The sequence below is a fragment of the Bacillus rossius genome, chromosome 1 (genome assembly GCF_032445375.1).
Source record: "Bacillus rossius redtenbacheri isolate Brsri chromosome 1, Brsri_v3, whole genome shotgun sequence".
NCBI lineage: Eukaryota > Metazoa > Arthropoda > Insecta > Phasmatodea > Bacillidae > Bacillus > Bacillus rossius.
Window position 1 is genome coordinate 91,022,476 of NC_086330.1, and position 20,876 is coordinate 91,043,351.

General features: G+C 38.3%; 1 protein-coding gene across 1 annotated transcript in view; it reads right to left on the reverse strand.

Annotated features, from left to right (window-relative positions):
- Positions 1-786: 786 nt before the first annotated feature.
- The window catches only part of LOC134539845 (ankyrin repeat domain-containing protein 2-like), a 54,748-nt gene continuing 34,658 nt past the window's right edge, over positions 787-20,876 (reverse strand). The window contains exons 4-8 of the mRNA XM_063382153.1: positions 20,731-20,814; positions 20,079-20,165; positions 17,912-17,956; positions 7,462-7,725; positions 787-1,369 (exon numbers count right to left, since the gene is read on the reverse strand). Of these exons, the coding sequence (XP_063238223.1) occupies positions 1,028-1,369; positions 7,462-7,725; positions 17,912-17,956; positions 20,079-20,165; positions 20,731-20,814 (822 nt within the window). The 3' untranslated portion in view covers positions 787-1,027. The remainder of the gene's footprint in view (positions 1,370-7,461; positions 7,726-17,911; positions 17,957-20,078; positions 20,166-20,730; positions 20,815-20,876) is intronic.

Here is a 20,876-nt window from a genome sequence, read left to right on the forward strand (position 1 = left end):
TTGAGGACCGCACCACCACCCACGCACGCGATCCTCTTATCACAATAAAAATGATTATTGGTGAAAGTATTTTATTGGTAGGCCCTATATTATAAAAAATTTACTTCGAAAGTGACAAAATAATTGAATTGGAGACTTCTAACTGTATCAAAACAATTCATTTGCTGTGTGTAAGCAATCACATATGCCTATAATATTTATATGGTTGTGTAACTTAAAAAAAAAATTATTCACATGGTTGTAACAACTTTTGTATTTTAATTACAGTTCCGTAACACTAGCTTATGTGATGAAAAAAATGGTTATAACACCTGTAACTCCATTTTTGTAAACCATGTATGTGTAAATAACATTTAGTTTATTAATATGATCTACATGATTACTTCATTTTCAAAATAAAAGATTGAGTTTGTTCTTAATTATTATTTGATGTCTCATAAAATACAACATTATTTTATTTTTTATTTTTTATTTTACAATATTAAAGTGTAGGCTAGAATGCTTACAGAATGTAGGTACTAGTAAAAACAGTAATAAACCAGTAAAAGCTTCCAAATAAGTCTCTACAGTAGCAACAGAAATTTACAAAAATAAAACATACAGAAGAGAGACAAATAAATTTACAGCATTTTTAAAATTCTGTACAAGGATAGTTTATTGACGGTTTGACTTCTGAAAAAAAAAATGAAAAAAAAATCACCTGGGAAACAACTTTTTTTTTAATAGAACTAATGATGTTTAAGACAAACTCTCATGGATTTTAAGAATTTCAAACAGCTATAGATAGTGACTGTCATTTTACTTTTTTTTTTGGAAAATGTGAGGCATTATCAGGAAATTTGCTTCGCTGAAGTGGTTTCTATAGAATTTGGGGCATACATTTCACAGATATTAAGAGATAATATAAGTATAAAAAAATTGTTTAACTAACACGAAGAAGCCAAGAGAGTCCCACGCGAGCAGAGGCGAATGGGTACAGAAACGGGGGAGGGTCAGGGGGTGGCCACAGACCGAGGTCGGGAAGGCTTCAGAGAGGCGCGGTGGAGCCGGAGCGGGCGGGGCCGGCCAACAGCTCGGCCACGGCGCGGTGCCCGCGCCTCAGGGCCCAGTCGAGGGGCGTCCTGCCGGCAGCGTCCCTGGCCGCTGCGTCCAGCCCCAGGTCCAGCAGCAGCCGCGCCGCCTCCAGGCGACCGTGCTCGGCGGCCAAGTGCAGCCCCGTCATGCCCTCGTCGTCGGCGCTGCGCACGTCCGCGCCGCGGTCCGCCAGCCACTTCAGCGCCTCCGGGTGTCCGCCCAGCGCCGCCTTGTGGAAGGGAGTGAGCCCCCGCCAGCCGCGCAGGTTCACGTCCGCTTTGCGCTCCAGCAGCATCTGTGGTCAGACCTTTCACTGTGCTTCGGCTGCTCTGGTGCCCCCCCCCCCCCTCCCCAAGGGTTAGAGTCCCGCAGGGCTCACCCCCTGGATCCTTCCACGTCGTCGTGTGTACCTGGTGGGGATTTCTCTGGCAGCACACATGGTGCTTGCAATGGGGAACACCAATTAAAGATTTTTAGTTTTTACATACGCCATTGCTGGTAACACTGTTTGTCATAAAAAAAACCCTCAAACTTGGCAAAAAAATATGAATTTGCAAACACAAAGAAATTAAGCCAAAATCAGCCGATGTCAAAAAAAAGTTTCAAAAAAAACAAACAGCGCAGAACATTATGAGGAAGGAATTAGTCGGAAAAATATTACGGCACAGACGGGCACAGTGGGCTAGCAACGAGGAGACAGCCCGGTTCTTATGACATACAGTGTAACAGGCAATTGGCGTATGTCCAAAAGACATCTTAAACCAGTGGCGTAGCGTGCCATCTCGGCGCCTGGGGCGGGAAACCCATTTTGCCGCCCCCATTCTATAGGTGCTTAGTTAAAATTAAATTTCACATACAATGAGGTACCTTTTATTGAAGTTAAAATAGGATGAGCGGTTTTACAAGCGGATTCTACGGGCCTTATGAGCAGCGAAGTCAGAAATAACTTTGTCAAAATCAATATTAGCAGCCAATTCTTGTTCAATCGACAATATAGTCAAGTTTGATAGTCTAGCAGAGTTATGTTCTTATATATTTTTAATGCCTTTTTGGTAATTATATTTAATTTTCGGAGCTCCGAAGTATATGATCAAATTATAATTTTTCGGGGGAATTGTTAAAGTATTTTTTTAGTATTATTATATAGCTATTTTTTATAAGTAGTAATAGGTTATGTATTTTATGATGGATGCACCGATTTGTGATGAAACGATTTTATGATATATATATATATATATATATATATATATATATATATATATATATATCTTTATATATATATTTCTTGTGTGCGTGTGTATGTCACTGAACTCCTCCTAGACGGCTGGACCGATTTTGATAAAATTTTTTGTGTGAGTTCACGGGGATTCGAGGATGGTTTAGATTCACAATTGGATATTTTATCTCGATTCTGAGTTAAGAAAAACTAAAAAAAACACGCTTTAAAAGCAAAAATTGCAACGCATTATTAGAAGCCATTAAGTTTTGCTATTGTAAGGAACTAAGTAGAGAGTAAGAAAAAAATAAATATCCTGACAGTTTATAGCGTCGCCATATTTGTTTCAATTTTCAATACCCTTTTTGTATATTACAATTTAAATTGCAGAAAAAAAAATCATGTTTCATAGCCACACAAATAGTGAGGATGGTTTAGATTCACAATTGGATATTTTATCTCGATTCTGAGTTTATAAAAACTAAAAAAAACACGCTTTAAAAGCAAAAATTGCAACGCATTATTAGAAGCCATTAAGTTTTGCTATTGTATGGAACTAAGTAGAGAGTAAGAAAAAAATAAAGATCCTGACAGTTTATAGTGTCGCCATATTTGTTTCAATTTTCAATACCCTTTTTGTATATTACAAATTAAATTGCAGAAAAAAAATCATGTTTCATAGCCACACAAATAGTGAGTGTGTGTCATTTCTCTATGTCCACGAGGTCTCGCCGCGTCAAATTTCTACTTGGAACGAATCCGTCCGCTTAATTAAATAAACAGCTTTTATCGTTGAATGATTTCATGATTTATTTAATGAAAATATGCTCTCATAAAAAAATTAGTTAGATAGACATTCAATAGGTATCTTTCTCTCACTCTCTCTCTCTCTCTGAAATGTATGTAGCTTGCTCGCGGGTCAGTAATGCAGACAATCTTTACATTCTAGCTCGAGACGGAAAAAACAGTAAATGTGGTCTACAAAGACATTTTATAAAGTGTCTTCCCGACATTACATTTGAAAGTAGAAACATATTTACTCAAAATTTAGGTAGTAACATATTTTTATTGCAAAGACTAAAATAGAGGTGAGAAAAATTATCATTTTTGAACATAAGAAAACTACTACAACTGTATCAACTGTTATGTTATAATGTTTAAATTTCTAAATGGTGCAAGATAATACAAAATTCCATGCGGAAAAAGTCGTGGGCAGCAGAAACATATAGTTATAGGTGTGGGGCTATGCATGCTGATTTTTCATATACTGCATGGATGCGAACATGTAAGAATAATCTATCTATCTTACTATAATAAAACAGTACTTTTACTGTCTGTCTGTTTGTACGCGATTTTGATGAAATTTTGTGTGTGAGTTCACGGGGATTCGAGGATGGTTTAGATTCACAATTGGATATTTTATCTCGATTCTGAGTTAAGAAAAACTAAAAAAAAACACGCTTTAAAAGCAAAAAAAACTAAGCATTGTTGATAATAAGCCTCCATGGCAACGGGATTTTGCATTGTTGTTGCCTTCTGCGTAACCATGGGAAAGGTTTTTGGTAACGGCAGTGGCGTGCCCAAGAGGAGGGGTATGTATAATGAGAAGATACAAAATGTCCAGCGTAGAAATACTTACCGCCATATCCATATCTCAGTACATTTGGGCAGGACAATGTCTGTCGAGTCCGCTAGAAAGATATATAGAGAGATAGAGATATAAATAGAAAGATAGAGAGAGTTATAGAGATATACATAGAGAGATAGAGAATTAGAGAGATAAAGAGAGATGCTTAGTATACGTTAAAAAAATTACAAAAAAAAATTGATTGAGGCATTGCAACGCATGCCGGGCATTATCTAGTATATATATATATATATTAAATGTTGTCATATAAATTTTGTGTCTTTTTAACTTGCTGCCTCCTCTCACTGTTCGCAACCTTATTAGTATTTTTTAAGCCTGCTATTAGTTTGGGTTTTAATATTTTTTTGGGTTTACCTGCGCTCGCGGTACGGGGAAATATATGAGTTTTACTGTGTCCCGGTTTGCGGAAGTTGTTTGGTTTGCCCTGGGTTAAGGTCAAACTTTACAGTACAATGCGTAGTACTAAATTCAATGAGTGCGAAAGAGAGGCATCGACACGGGCCGACGCGTGAAACAAAAGATTTTGTATGAGTAATGAACATAATGAGGAGTGCCGCTCAACTCAGCTCGCGCGCGCCGGGCGGCGCGGCGCGATGCGATGTTGCCGTTCGTATGTAAACAAACAAACGTTATAAAGAGCTCTGTCAGTGATTTCGCAGTTTTTCTTTTAAATAAATATTAAAAAATAGTTGGTGCGCAAAATTTTAGATAAAAATGGAACATTATAGTGTGTCTGACACATGTAATGAATGAATCATAGATCAGATCTCAACCCGCTTCACCGGCGACCCGCCCCCGCGGGCTGCCGCCCGGGGCGGGCCGCCCCCTCCGCCCCACCCACGCTACGCCACTGTCTTAAACCATTCATTCCACTACTGCTTCACTCTCTTCCCCATTCAACGTCCACAAACGCAAACCCCCAATGTATCCACTCATTCGTTCACGTCTCGTCGGCAAGATCATATGTACAGACAGCCGAAACCATACTACCATTGGTTAATATAATAATTTTTTATGTGTAAACACCTAAGCTTTTGGTATACCGCATCTGGTAAGAGTAATTTCGTGAAAATAACGGAAGTCGCATGGAACGGAAATGTATAACAACGTTGCTGCCATCTGTGGTGGATAGCACGAACCAAAGTTCACAAAGCGAAAGGGAAATTTTATAGCATTAAATGTTAAATGAATTTTAACAAAATTGGCAGTATTTTAATCTAATTCCTTTGTTGAAATTCAGGTCCAAAGCCTGGATTTAATATTTTTTTCAAGTTTTTTTTTCTCTCGATTTTATCGGAACAGTTTCGGTCTGCAAATGAAATGATTCGATAGTCGAGGTAGCGAATTATAGAAATGGTTGCGGAAACTATATATGATTCGCGTCCAGAAACTTAGTTTAAATCACAATTTTTGCATATTTATCATGCTCAGCATTTTTTTAAAGAATTCTACATTAAAAAATCATGTCCGAGTTTCATATTGTAAGAGTATTTGCAACATGAGAACACGTGTATTTGCTCGTTACCGAGGTTAGATGTTTACACATCACTGAAAGACTAGCTCTTATTTTTTGTTATAAGGGGCATGGTTTTATCAAAGAAAATCGCAGACATTCATTACTACAGCGATAACGTCCTCACTGGCCCAGCTAAGAATCGAGAGATTTTCTCTAACTGGAAATAACAACCAATTAAGAAACAAACGTCCCAAAAATGAACGTAGTAGGCTACCTATGTCAAAGTATTCAAGCAGTAAACATTTCCCGCGAAACAAAAATTGTCTTTGGTCTTAGAGATGGTAAAGCACAACGAGAATCAGGCGATAACAGATATTATCTTAAATACGTTATCTTGTTTCAACCAATTTTTTGGCCATCACAATATTCTAACTTTGATAGATATAGTACAAAATTAGGTTTTTTATATATAGTTTATATTTTAATTGAATGTCTCAATACCTATACTGTGTGTTTGGTGTTTTCTATTTAATAAATTTTTGGGAATGACTATTCCTGCGATAAAATGTCACCAGACAGTATGATATGGGATTTGCAAATTTGTTAATGTCTGATCTCTGCATTAACTAAGACACATTTCAAATATTAAACAATAAAAATATTGTAATGGCATAAAAACTTGAAACCAATAAGGCGTCTTTCAGTTACTATTTCTTCCCCTAAAAATAGTACTATTTTATGAAAACCAAACATCCACAACTTAAGTTTCTGGGCGAACACTACGATTTAAGGGCATGTACACTGTCAAACTTTCGCATTAAATGTCACTAGGGAAACCATTTTTGTTTGACAAATTGGATGACTTGAGTTTACATAAAATATTTTGCATATAGGACAGGTTTTAAAATATGTTGGATACAACCAGCCAATCAAAATCGTGCCTAGTGGAAACGGAAATGATATCCGTTTCCTTCACAACGAATTGTTAAAATGATGAAGAACACATGAGCGATTAAAGAGGTTATACATACAAAATAATTTTATCTGTAAAAATTAACTTACGTGTATATAACTCTTAAAAATTACTGATCGTTTGTTTAATTGTAAAGTGTATTAATGTGAGTTACAACGACAGAGATTTTCAAAGTTAATAAAGACACAAAAATCATATAACAACTTCAAACATTTCATACATCAGTGTGATGCATGAGATTAAAATTGAAAGGTTTGAGGTAGCTTATACCAAATATAAACTTTGTTAGTGTGACATGATTTAAACCATATTTGATGTTTTCTGTCCAAGACATTGGATTTAGAAAATTTGAAGCCATTTTCTACCCAATATTATCCTTGAAACTCTATTGACAACTATATTTGGAGACAAATACCTATTTGACAGTGTGACAGTTCCTTTACTGATGGACTTCAAACCCATTTGCTCATAGCGTTTTAGAGCTACGGTAGTGTTTTCCGCAATGCGTGAGGATGCTTGAGCAGGAAACCAGAATACTTGCCTAATGGATCCGATGCATCCCTATACGCGTCCACTAAATCGCGATTTCTAGGAATGCGACACTCACAACTACTGATGCATCCATACAGTTAGCTTCGGAACCGTGTTTTATTTGTTTTTATTTTATATTTCTTCAGATTTTCGGCATAAAATTTGTTAAAAATGTTATAATCGTAAGTGATATCTCAAATATAGACAAATAAAGTCGTTAATAAAAATTATCGAAAGGATAATTAAAATTTATAGGGATAGTTAATGATCATTCTAAGTATGTGTTGTAATTTGAGATTCATAACTATAACTTTTTTTCTGATTGCTAACATTTATTTACCTATAACATTCACACTAATTTTTTTATATTAGTCGTTATTTACTTTTTACTGAATATTCGTAGATATCAGGACTCAAAATGACTACGTGAACGCTAGTAAGACCAACTGTCAACAGGTGGTGGTGGTAGTGTAAGAATACGGATGCTATCATTCCCTTAGCATTTGCCAAGGGATGTAGGGATGTGTGTGCTACCACTCCACCGCATGGCATGGTCTGGCTACCTGCGCCATGGAGATGCGACCGCCCTCGGCGGCGCCGTGCAGCATGGCGTCACCCACGCTGTCCCTCTTGTCGACGGGCAGCCCCGCGTCCAGCAGCAGGGTGGCCAGCTCCTCGTAGCCGCGGTCGCCCACCTGCCACAGGTGCCCCCACGAGGCGTCGTCCACGCTCGCCAGTTGCCGGCTCTCCACGCTGCGCTCGTCCAGGAGAGCCTCCAGGCCGCTCCTCAGGGCGCTCCAGTCCGTGGACCTGTCGTACTGCTCCACCTGCGGCCACCCACGGGTCCACACTCTCGTCTTGCGTACCACATCATACATATGGATTTGTTAAATACACAAGGTGATTTATGACGAAGTGGGGTAAATGTATCTGATGACTGACATTACTTCAATGTCTAACAGTCTTAACAGCAGATGTTCAAACACACCATCTTTAGCGGAAATGTGTTACCCCGCAAGAACTTTAACAGCGCGCGTTGCGCCTAAGTTAATCTAAAAGTGTGCGGGAAGGTCAGGTTAGGTGAGGACCTAGGCGTATCTAGGCTTAAGTCTATACGCCTTAAACATGCCGGATTTAAACCAAGTGGTAGAGGTCGCATCTTGTGCTATTGGTATTTTTGGCCGGTCAGAGCAGCGATTGATGTCATGGCTATCATGATGCCCCTTTGGTCTTCCTATCCAAAGCTAGCAACAGCGGCCCAAGCATCAATTAACAGCATTAAAGCAAGCAATAAGGGTGGAAATGTCCAGGTGAGAAGAGTTTGGTGGGGCAGAAAATGCGGCCATGTAGGGTTGGGAAATTGGGACTTTCAGCCCTCATTTCTAGAGTTGCGCAATCGTGGATTGCGATACTGTCATCAACCCGCCCAGCTGCCAGTCAGCGGCCTGTAGCTAGTGTCTCGGCTCCAGCAACACTTACAGCAGCACAAGTGCTCGTGGCGGAGAACAGACGAGCCAATTAACCACCGGAACTGCTGGCTCACAAGGCTCTAGGAAGCCCGGCGTTGCTCCATCGCCGTCTTCCTTCTTCGCAGTCAATCACCCGGCTACCTTTCATCTCAGCGCGGGGGAGGGGTATAAAACTTATGTTCCCCAAAATACAACGAATCGGTTGAAGGTCCCGCCGCTCGCAGTCTGCCGTCTTACAAGGATGGATCCGACAGTAGAAAGGCGCTTCGTCTCGGAAGTCCACCGCTCTTGTTCCATTGCGCACGCAGCAGACCACACCTCCGCAAGTTCCAGCCAGCAGTTCGTCACACTGTGCATCTTAAACACATCTGGATCCCCTGCGATGCATTCACCGAAGAGACTGTTTCCTGCTGCGTGCCGATCTTCATTCGGGCTGCATTTCACAGTCGATAGCCATAATGATGACTTCGCCGAGCCGGCCAGTGGTCCGCGGACTGCTACTGGTTATTCAGTCGCCTCGGTAAACGGTTAGCTCACTGTCAACCTTCGGTGGTCCCAGAAGTATCAAGGCACATCCCGGCCCACACCTCGAGACGACCGCGTGTGCTCTTCGGCAACTACCACCAGACAATGTTGCGAGCATACGCGCTTTACATTGGCGCGTGTTTGCGCATCATCAAAACTCCATGCATATTGGGATTACACCCCATTTTGATTAAACAGTATTAACTTCAAATACCATCAGATATCAGCTCCTTCCTTTATTCCACTTCGTTTTGAATCACCTTGTACACACTGGGTGGGTGCCAATGTCGAAGTAGCCTTTTACATTATTTGTACAACCCACTTTGTTTCTTACTGTCGATATCGGCATCCTCAGTCCTGTCAAGTTTCTATAGTCCGAAAGTATGTGGTAATCATCATACATGGATAATTGTTTTAGTTGTATGACTATATTTTTATTAATTTTGTATATATTGTTTGTAATTTGAAACAAATTGCTATGTGACGTGTTCAATGACATACTGTGTCACAAAAGTACGGTTTAAATTTAAAAAAAAATAGAGCAAGATGAAAAATACTAACAAGCCAGGTCTTGTTTCTTTTTATTTTACGACTGGAGCGATATGTAGAAGATGCCGAACTCCGTAGCACAATTGAACGCCCACCGGCTTACACTGTGTAAATTTCTAATATTGAGTCCCGGGTAAGGCATAGGCGTAAATTTTGTACTGTCCAAAAAATTGGTCATGAATATGACAGGACCAATTAATACTTATTATAATTCCCGAGATCCCGGTTTGAGTCCCGTTCCGGCCATTGTGGTTTTCCCTCCAGGCAGATGCTGGTTCTTGCCACGGGGGTCATTCTAAAAGTAAAGGACATGTTGATGTGACGAGCTGCTCAGTTCTGCCACCACCCCCAACGCCATGTCATTGACCCACCCATTCCTTCGCCAGTTTCACGTAATGGTCGTTTACAGTTTATAGTGGGACTTTGGAATGTAAATAAGAAAACTGTCCGCCCTATTGACATTTATGGACAGATAACCGAGGTTTATGGTGATGTGATGAATAAAACTGCAGCTCGAATATTATGCATCAGGTTTAATGGCGGGCGAACGAATATTATGACGAAGAACGCTCGGGCCATAAGCTTACGAAGATCCCTGGATAAAGGAAGGGCGGGTAAGATGACGAACTAAGGTTCATACTTACTTTCTAGTATTTGTGATATATGCTTATAGTTAATGTTCCTGTAGTATAAAATATTAAAATTATCCCTCTTGTAAATCTTAATGGTTTCAAGAGCAAATTTTTTTTTTTGTAAAAGTATGCAAATTCACCATCTTACCCATACAGATGGGTAAGCTGACGAATATGAATTTAATGAAGAAAACACAATGTTTATCTCACAGAAAACATATGTATTTACTAAAAACTGTTATAATATTCAGAAAAAATATATATACAATGTAAGTAGGCCTTGAAAACTAAAAATAAAGTTATTGAAAATATAGCTGTATAGTATACATATTAATTCGTGAATTTTTCCCATCAAAGTACATTAGAAAATTGAATATTAGTTAAGTTACCATTTATTTGTAACAATAATTGTTATAGTAAATAAGAAAACAAAACTATTTAGGCCCTTATAAAAATAATTACAAAAATCACATTCCCATGCTCTAACTTTAGCAATCGCTATATCCTAACCAGTGCATTCAGCATGCACCCAGTCTTTATATATAAAATATTGATATCACATCACAGTTTATTCTTCCCATTCTCCCCACACAGAAAACAGTCTCTCTCCTCAACAAGTTCTGTTTCATCTTCTGTTTCCATGTAGACAACACTACTATCGTCAGAGTTCTCTCAGACATTTATTTGGCTGGCTAGTTTTTTTTGCTTTTGCTGATTTTCGATTCCTTGGATCTGTCTTGATTTTTTTTTTTTTCGTGAGTCTTTTTTCTTTCTTGCAGTTTCTTCTTTAACTGATTTGATTTCCTTTAATACTAGCTTTACTGGTGATATGTATATCATTAATGAAAGGAGCTTCCTGCATTTTCGGTCAGTTTTAAGGTTTGCAACAGGAAGAACAGGCAATGAATAGCTACATCTTGGTTGACAGATGGCTTTGGACATATCCGGTGTATGCAATGTCTCTTCTAATCAGGTACTGTTGGCTCTAGTTGTCTATCTGCACATGTAGTTTTTGGGTCAGTAGCTTTGGCGGAATGTTTTTGTTGCTTAGGCACCTGTAAATCCTCTGGTCCAACAGTAGCCACCACTGGTGAGTCCCCTGGTCCTGTAGTAACCACCATCGATGAGTCTTGTGGTCCTACAGTAGCCACCTCTGGTGAGTCCCCTGGTCCTGTAGTAGCCACCATCGATGAGTCTTGTGGTCCTACAGTAGCCACCTCTGGTGAGTCCCCTGGTCCTGTAGTAGCCACCATCGATGAGTCTTGTAGTCCTACAGTAGCCACTTCTGGCGAGTCCCCTGGTCCTGTAGTAGCCACCATTGGTGAGTCTTGTGTTTCTATGGTAGCCACTTCTAGTGAGACCTGTGGTCCTATAGTAGTCACCACTGGTGAGTCCTTTGGTTCTACAGTAGTGCTAGTCGATGTCACTGGTAGATCGACCATGGGTTGGCCATCTGTAAAGATGTTATCATTGAAAGGTTTGATCCCTGTTGCTCTGAACCCATTCACAGCGACCCTAACTGAGGCAACTTTGTTGTAAGCTGAGCAAAACGACAAGTCTTTGATGGTTATAATGGTTCCAAGCTGGGGAACCATGAAGTTTTCGTATTCCTTAGAATAACCTGTTTTGAGGAGCCCAATAAAGATACATCTAGATGCTGCAATTGTTAATAGGTTATATTAAAACTCGGCATCTTTCTTAATATTGTGTAATTTCCTCTTTCTATTACACACATTTCTCACACACTAGCCATGTTTATTTTCTTACTTACTCTATTACAGTCGTACCAACATAACTTATTCAAACCAACACCAAAGTTACCTAATGATTTTATTGTTTCCAACAGCCCCCCTCAATAAACGTTATTAGGTAGACTTTGCGAAACAACTAAGTAAACAATACAAGTGAACAGCTAAAAAAAAAACTTAACCAATAATTTGCATTATTCTAGCCCTATACTTCTTATACATTTCAAGAGTGTGATCTTATTCACTGCTTTAGTGAACATGTCAGCTATTTGATCCTGAGTACAAACATATTTTACACTGATAAGACCCTCACTGATTTTTTCTCGGACAAAATGATGGCGAATGTCAATGTGTTTCAACCGTTTGTGATTCTCTGGGTTTTTTGACACTCTTATTGCACCTTGATTGTCTTCGTATAGGATCACAGGTTCATTTTTTAACACTCCCAGATCCTGCAGTACCCCTCTGATCCAACACGCTTCAGCCGCTGCACCACTCAGAGCCATGTATTCCGCCTCGGTAGATGACAGGGCAACAGTTGACTGTTTCTTGGAGGTCCAGGTGATGGTATTACCTTGGAGTTGGAATACAAAACCTGATGTAGATTTTCTTTCTTCCACATCTCCTCCCCAGTCTGCATCAGCGTATCCACTCAGCTGAGCTGCGGGTTCTTGTCGTCGGTAGACGAGTGTCAAGTCCAAGGTCCCTTTTATATATCTCAAAACGCGTTTTAGGGCAACCCATAGTGCTTCACTTGCCCGGTTTTGATATCTACTCAGAATGCCAAGTGTAGCACTAAGATCTGGTCTTGTGCCTAGGGCGACATACAACAGGCTTCCAATAATCTGTCGACATTTTGTTTCCAGCTCTTTGTCTTCTTCAGTGTCCTGGAAGTTTATTTTACACAGTGGGTCCATTGGTGTGGACACGGGTCTACAGTCCGCCATTCCATATTTCACTAACAATGATTTCAAAAAATGAGTTTGATTCAATTTTAGAGTTCCAGACTTTAAAACTTGAGAGATACAAATTCCTAAGTAGTTTGACACCGGTCCTAGATCTTTCATCTTGAAATTGTTCTTCAGACTTTCTTTCAATGCCTGAATTTGGTTCTCATCATTGCCTACTATTAGCAGGTCATCCACATACAGCAGGACATATAGCTTCGTTTTGTCTGTGTTCTTGACATACAAGCAGTAATCATGTTTTGATCTTTTCGAGCCTTCCCTTTCTATAGCTTCATTGAACTTTTCGTTCCAGCATTTTGGTGATTTTTTAAGTCCATAGAGAGATTTTTTTAGTTTGTAAACTGTCTTTTCATCCCCCTCCATTCCATCTGGTTTTGCTATGAAAACTTCGTCATCTATATCACCATAAAGAAAAGCACTTTGAACATCCATTTGATATACCGGCATGCCCAGGTCATTTGCAGTCGCCAACAGAATTCTAAGCGTCGCCATCTTAGCCACTGGTGCATACACTTCACTTGCATCAAAAACGCTGAGCTGCTCAAAACCTCTTGCAACTAGTCTCGCTTTGTACTGCACTGGTTCTCCTTTTTCATTTCGTTTAATCTTAAATACCCATTTGCTGCCTATGACGCAGGCATCTTTTGGAGGTATAACTTCTGACCAGGTGTCATTTTCCTTTATAGAGTTCAATTCAATATTGATAGCTTCTTTCCACTTTTGCCTTTCATTGCTCATCATTGCTTCTCAGTATGTTTGCGGCTCATCTGCACAAAGAAAACTTGTCTCATATTGGCTCAGATACCTTGGTTCCTTTAGTTTTGTTCTATCCCTCAAATTACATGTTCCCACCTTTTCACATATCTTTCCACAGTTATCTGTTTCAAAGCCTCTGAATTCCTCTTCATCTGCAGATTCATTATTTAAGGAACTATGTTCAATCGTACTGCTTCCCTCTACATTTTCCAGTTGTATGCCTTCTGCTTCATCCCTGTAGTGCTCTTCTGTTTGGATAGGTTTGGTAACTTCGATTCCCATTGTTGTTGTTACACCATCTGGCTTGAACACTACATTTCTTGATATTTCAATTTTTCCTCGGTTCGGTACATACACCCTGTAGGCCTTAGCATTTTCCTGATACCCTACAAATAGTCCTTTTGTGCTCTTAGGGTCCCATTTCTTTCTTTTCTCTTTAGGCACCTGCATGTAAGTCTCTGTTCCAAAGACTTCAAAATGTTTGATTTCAGGAACTGACTTGAACCATAGTTCATATGGGCTTTTTCCTTTAACAGAACTCGTGCTTGTCCGGTTGATGGTGTATACTGCAGTATTAACTGCTTCCGCCCATAAGGTTTTGTTCAGGTTTTTGGCTGCCAGCATAGTCCTGGCTGCCTCCACAACTGTTCTTAGTTCTCTTTCAACTTTCCCATTTTGCTCTGGGCAGTAAGGTGCAGACTTCTGGTGCCGTATTCCCATTTCATCAGTGATATTCCGCATTTCTTGACTGCACAGTTCAGTGTCGTTTCCCGTTCTCAGAATTTTTACTGGATTTCCGGTGTCGTTCTTAGCTATACTTAGAAAGTTCTTAATCTTTTCTTTAGCTTCAGATTTGAACTTCAAGAAGTAAACAAATTTATACCTTGAAAAATCATCTTTTATCAATAGGAAATATCTTGAACCTCCAATTGATGCTGTTTCCATCGGGCCACAAATGTCTGCATGAACGATCTCACAAGTGTCCGTCGTTTTGTGTTTTCTTGATGAAAAAGGCAGTCTCTGTTGTTTCCCCTTCATGCAAGCTTCACAAAAGAAGTCCTCAGTACCTTGCACTTCTATGTTGTGGCTCTTCAGAATATTTTTGACCTGCTCTGTATTTTGGTGCACCAACTTTTCATGCCATATTTTAATGGAAGGCTTCTTCACAACACTCACCACAGCTGGGATTGGTTCACACCTAAACATCATCTTGTACAGCTTCCCCTCCAGAGTTCCAACAGCATACACTTTTCCAGATTTACTAAGTTCACATTTAGACTCTCTCCATTCAATTTGATAACCTCTTCTCAACACTGCACCAACAGAGAATAAATTGAATTTGATATCAGGAACATATAACACATCTTTTATCTCCGATATTTGCCAAGAATTACCATCATACACCTCTACTCTCACAGTCCCTACCTCGTTTGCTACAAGAGTTGACCCATCACCAATTACAATATGTTTTTCACTATCCAGCTTGCACATGTCATAAAAAAAATGTCTTTGAGCACACATGTGTTCAGATGCTCCACTGTCCACATACCAGCTTTTGTCATCCAGGCTTTCACTTACCATTGCAGCACTGATAAAAGCATTCAGATTGCCCCCCTTTAGTGTATGATGAGCAGGTTCAGAGCTATTTTCAGCTTTTAACCTCCATCTACAATCTTTACTGATATGTCCCATCTTTTCGCAGTAATAGCACATACGTCTCCCACCTGGATTATTAGTTTTCGATTTATTAGAATAGCAGTTTTTCTGAATGTGTCCTGCCTTCCCACACTTAAAACACTTTAATGGATTCGGCCTACCTTGATTTTTAGACAACAGGGCGTTATCCTGACTGCCCTTTCCAGAGATACGCTCCTCTTCAATCAACAGACGTGCACTTAACTCTGACAGTTTTTGGTCCTTTGTTGACACAGACTCCCAAGCCGACACAAAGTGTTTATATTCTTCCGGTAGTGATACTAAAATCTTCGTCATTAGCATTTGATCGGACAGCTTCTCCCCATGCTGCTTCAGCCGGACCACCAACTCTTGCAGTTTTGACAGGAAAGCCGCGACTCCTTCCCCTTCGTATTTTAAAGAAAAGAACTTGTGCTGAAGTTGATGCAAGCTTACTTCCGACTGCTGTTCGAAAATTGATAACAATTTATTCCACATCTCTTGTGCTGACTCGCAAGCCAAAATGTGCATCATTGGTCCTTCTTCTAATCTTGTGACAATTATTTCTTGAGCTTTGCTGTCTCGTGTCACCCATTCCTTTATTTCTTCTTTTCCGTCTCGGTTTGTGAATCGTCATCCACCACAGTAGGTTTAAACTCCTCTCCAGACACCACACTATATAAACCTTTTGATTTTAACACGACCGTAATTTGAAATTTCCAAACACTCCAGTTTGATCCATTTGCCAATCTAATGTAGTTGTAGTTGGATTCCATAATGGATGCCCACACTTCGTATTTTCTTCTTCTTTTCTCAACACATCACTATCGCAATAAAACTGTGATACTTATTCAATAACACCAGTGTACTTTCATACGGCCTGGGCCCATAACCTGTTAATAGGTTATATTAAAACTCGGCATCTTTCTTAATATTGTGTAATTTCCTCTTTCTATTACACACATTTCTCACACACTAGCCATGTTTATTTTCTTACTTACTCTATTACAGTCGTACCAACATAACTTATTCAAACCAACACCAAAGCTACCTAATGATTTTATTGTTTCCAACAGCAATCTATGTGTAGTGTGAGATGGAAACCCCAAGACCACCACATGATGATCTGTACAAAAGTTGATTGCTTCTAGAGTAATGTGCGAAGCGTAGTTGTCCATTAATAACAGCCATGGGCTGGTGTTTCTGGGATTTGTGTGCTTCACATGCTTCACAAAGTGCTCTATATATTTTGCAAAAATATCAGAGGTCATCTAGCCACTCTCATGAGCGATTCCAACTGATCCAGGAGGTGCTCTGTCCAAAAAAGGTTTCATTCTCACTCGAGGGAAAATAAATAGTGGGGGTAAAAATGTCCAGGTGCATTCATACAAAAAACCACAATAACATTTTGCCATCTTTCACATGGTAAAAGTTTCATGACTCGGCGATTACCCACTGGTGACAGAACCTTTGGTGTTTTCGCGGGCACTGTGGTAAATCCAGACTCATCTACATTATAAATTTGGGAAACCTGGAAACATTTTTCCAGTCCAAACTCTTTCAAAACAGAAAAAAAAAAATGTGTCCACATTAACCTTATTGAATGCAGCCAGTCGGGTAGTTTATGTAGCTTCTGGCATTTTTAAGGTTAAATTGCACTGGACCATAAATCTACTAACAAATTCTTTTCCAGCTGCTTTCTTTTTTTTGTTGAATCGATGATCAATTTCAAGTCCTTCAGAAAAATTAAAGGCAATCCGAGATAATTCATCTTTAGTCAGTCCGAATGCTCTCTTGTTGATGTCAACAACATATTCTTTCAGTTGTGTTAGTTGTTCAGGGAAAATGTATTTTTGAATCTTCCTGGATTTTCTGGATACCCCTGCAACAATAAGTTTAATGAGCAACCATTAGTTTTTAATATAAATAGAAACCTATAAGTAAGTACATACTATTGACAGTGTAATCACTCACAGTTTTCTTTTTTCTTTAATATATCTTCTCAAAGTTGGCTCTGGTATACTGAACTATTTTGCTGCAGAATTAACACTCTTCCCATTTTTTATTAACTCAATGGATATTTTCATGCTATCTTTCGAACAGCTTTCTCTGTTTGTCTTTCGTTTATAGTAACGTACCATTTTCCTGGTTTAGAAACAAAATATTTATGTAAAATCAATTATTCCTCTTGCCATGCATACCCATGGTTATTTTTTTAATAATTGTGTAGACAAAAAAATTCAACTTAATAAACTCAGGCTGCATGCCCAAATGTTTTTTTTTTTAACACAAGAAAAAATATGGCCGTTAAAATTACTAACCTTGCCACTCACAATCCTTATTTTCTTGGGTCAAAATCTTACATTGACAACTAACAAAACAAACTTTTCTTTCCACAGCTCCACAGGTTATAGTCAATGGCGTGCCACTGCACATTTAACAAAGCATCTAGTAGGGCTATCTTTTGCACCTACTACTATGCTGCAATATGTTGTCTGGAAGAAGAAATTCTGGATTCATCATCTTACCCGCTTCATCATCTTACCATCCCTTCGCCTAGTTTGCAACGGTGTTCTTCAAATTTAAAGTAAAGGTTTTTATCAGTGAATACCAATCGATAATCTTACCGAATATTATTTGAAAACCTTTGTAAAGGATGTTAACGGTACAGGCGTATGACTTTTGTACTTACCAACTCTCTCATTGAAGGTTGTGGCTCTGTCTCCACAGATGAAGCCTGCAAAAAAATTATGAAAAATTTCAATCATTCAAATGCTACTATGGTGTGAAAGGTGTTGATTCAATAAACATACACACAGTTATATTTTAAAGCTTGTTTCTTGTGCCAAGTTTTAAACCAATCTGGAACTTCGACTTCTAGCATAAAAATATTATAATCACCATTTTTGAACTAAAAAAAATTATATTTTGTACTTTTACAGTATTTCAGAGTGCTAAAACTGGTTTATTTACTATATTGTTCACCGTCACTAAGGCAACCAGCCGCAACCTGTTTTGTTTGTTTATTCGTGAGAAACAACAAGTTTTAAACTGTATTGTGCTGCAAATGCTATTTTTTATTTATTTCATGACATTTGGCAAAAAACAGTTTTTATTACATTAACCACATCTTATGCACTTAAAAATCATTTAACAGTTTTTTTCTAACATTAAATATCATCATGTGATTGGTTGATATTATGGTGGCGCGGCGCTTCGAACTTTGAAGAGTTTGGAGGCGCCAAGCGCAGTGCATGATGGATTTTGGAATGTTAAAATAGTCGGTTAGGTCCATCTAAGAAGAACCCAGCAATTTTTTTTTTATTTTTTTTCCTAACCTAACTAAAACTAAGTGTATTTTGTTTGGGAGGGTCTGGGTTAGGGAAGACTCTAGGTGCGTCCCAGGCCGAAGCCTTTACGCCTATTCATGCTGGGTTTAAGCCATGCAGACAAGGAAGCATGCATCGTGTGCTTGTTCGGGGATTGGCCAGCCATGGCTGCAATTGGCGCCATGACTAACTCCCCTTCTTAATACTAGACTATAACTAGATAAGTTGGGCCCAGGTAAAATCTCCATAGACAGAGGGAAAACCCTGGGCACTTTCATGCGGGATGCAAAATTTCATGCATTAATTACGAGCAGGTTGGTTACAGGAACAGAAGGATGGTTCAGGAAGAAGAGTTGGTCAGAGTAGAAAGAGTCTACCATGCGGGGGTTGGGCGCTTAGAACCCAGCTTCCGCGTCAGCTGTGATTGACGGACGCTTAATATTGCAGCATAAGTGTGTGTCGGCACTTATTTAGTGTCAGTGTCGTGATCATTAAATGTTTATTGTAAGAAATACGCAAAGTTAGCGAGTTATCACTCGCTGTGCACAAATTATGATAAGGTGGGTCCATTGCAGCATCCTACCAGGTACCCCATTTTGAAAAACCGTTACTACGTTTCTTGGCAACGCCACCGTGATTAACGTATTTTGTTGTGTACCCCGTGGCTTTAAAAGAGTTTTATATTAAACTTAAAGCCTTGAACTAATATTTTAACGATTTTTTGGGTGAAATATTCTTCCCCATTATTTATAAACTAACATTGAACATGACTCTCAAGGCTAGAAGTCCCAAGACGCCGTTTTAAATGTTCTCCTAAATGAGTTAGTAAGAAATTAATATAATTTTACTCCGAGAAACCATCTAGCCATATTTGCCACATTTTGATATTATTTGAATTTATTTATTTCTTAAGATAAAGACGTTTGACATTCCTGTGCCCATCGTATTGACAATTCTATTCAGGCCTAATAAATTTATGTTTGGTTTCAAGGACTTCGATGGAGTGATTTTTGTTTTAAATATTTCGCTTGTATTTATCTGCAGAGTATTTTAAAAACTTAAGTATGATTCTGTCTGTTTTTCTAAGTGTCTTTTTTATTATTTTCTGAATACAAACTCATACTGAGCCATATCTAGATTAATTTTGAGGACACTTTTATCTTGTTTACTTTCAATTCGAACAAAAAAAAGTGTAATATTTACAGATTATATACACAGATTGAATAATTACTATTCATATTACCACTACAGCAATATATAAGTGAGTCTGAGGCAAATAAATACTAGAAAACCAAAAAATTATAACACAATTTATAGCTAGAATTTTTTATTAGTAGAGAAGGTATAAAAAGTTATAAAAGTAAGATAATCATCAATTCAAACGTCAATTCGTGGTGAATTTCATTATAACCAGCTATACTGACTTATCAACTCAATTTAAATTTGTAGTATTCAACTTATTTAAATCATTGATATATTCAGACTGTAGTGCAAAAATGTACGATTTGAATTTCGTCATGAAGAACTCACATTAGCATCCAAGTCAAGTCCTTGCTGTCTGTCATGATCCATAATAATCATCTTCAAATCAAATACTTCTTTCTGTAGTTCTTCCACCTAAAAAAAAAAAAAAACATTTTTATTTACTTAATTTAAGCAGCTTCTTTTAATAGCTTTAATAAGAGAAAATATTGTTGCACGTTGCTCGCAATTAGAGACCTGGGATATGAAAATATTTTAGAGATATTGTAAAAATCTAACATATTCACTACAGAGTATCCTGATATATTATGGTAGTAGCGAAGATAGACTAAATAAAAAGAAAAGTAAAGGTGAAAAAGAAAAAAAAATGCAATAACGCTGCAATATTTCTAAAAATTTGAGTCTTTCAACCAACCAGGATTTAAGTTAAATTAACCAGTTATTCTTTTACAAAATTCAATAACTTGCTTAGGCATTAAAAATTACCTCGGGTATACTTTATAGTATTAACGTTAGTACACAAACTAAAGTCTTTCATGACTAACAGAGGTAAACGTAACAATTAATTTATAAAATTAAGCAGCCAAACACATTAAAATCATTTATAAGAACATATCGATATTAAAACATTTATAGCAAAAATCAAATTACAGCATGTTCGTTTAGTCAGTCATTTTTGTATTGTTGTTTTAGAACCTACCATTTTTTTAGTGTTCATCAGCTCATTCTTCAGCTCTTGGTAGTCTTCCTTAACTTCGCCGAACTTGTAGTCCATTACTTTTATCTGAAAGGAAATTGCATCGTCATTATAAGTAAAAATTAGTTATACCTATTTATGATTAGGGT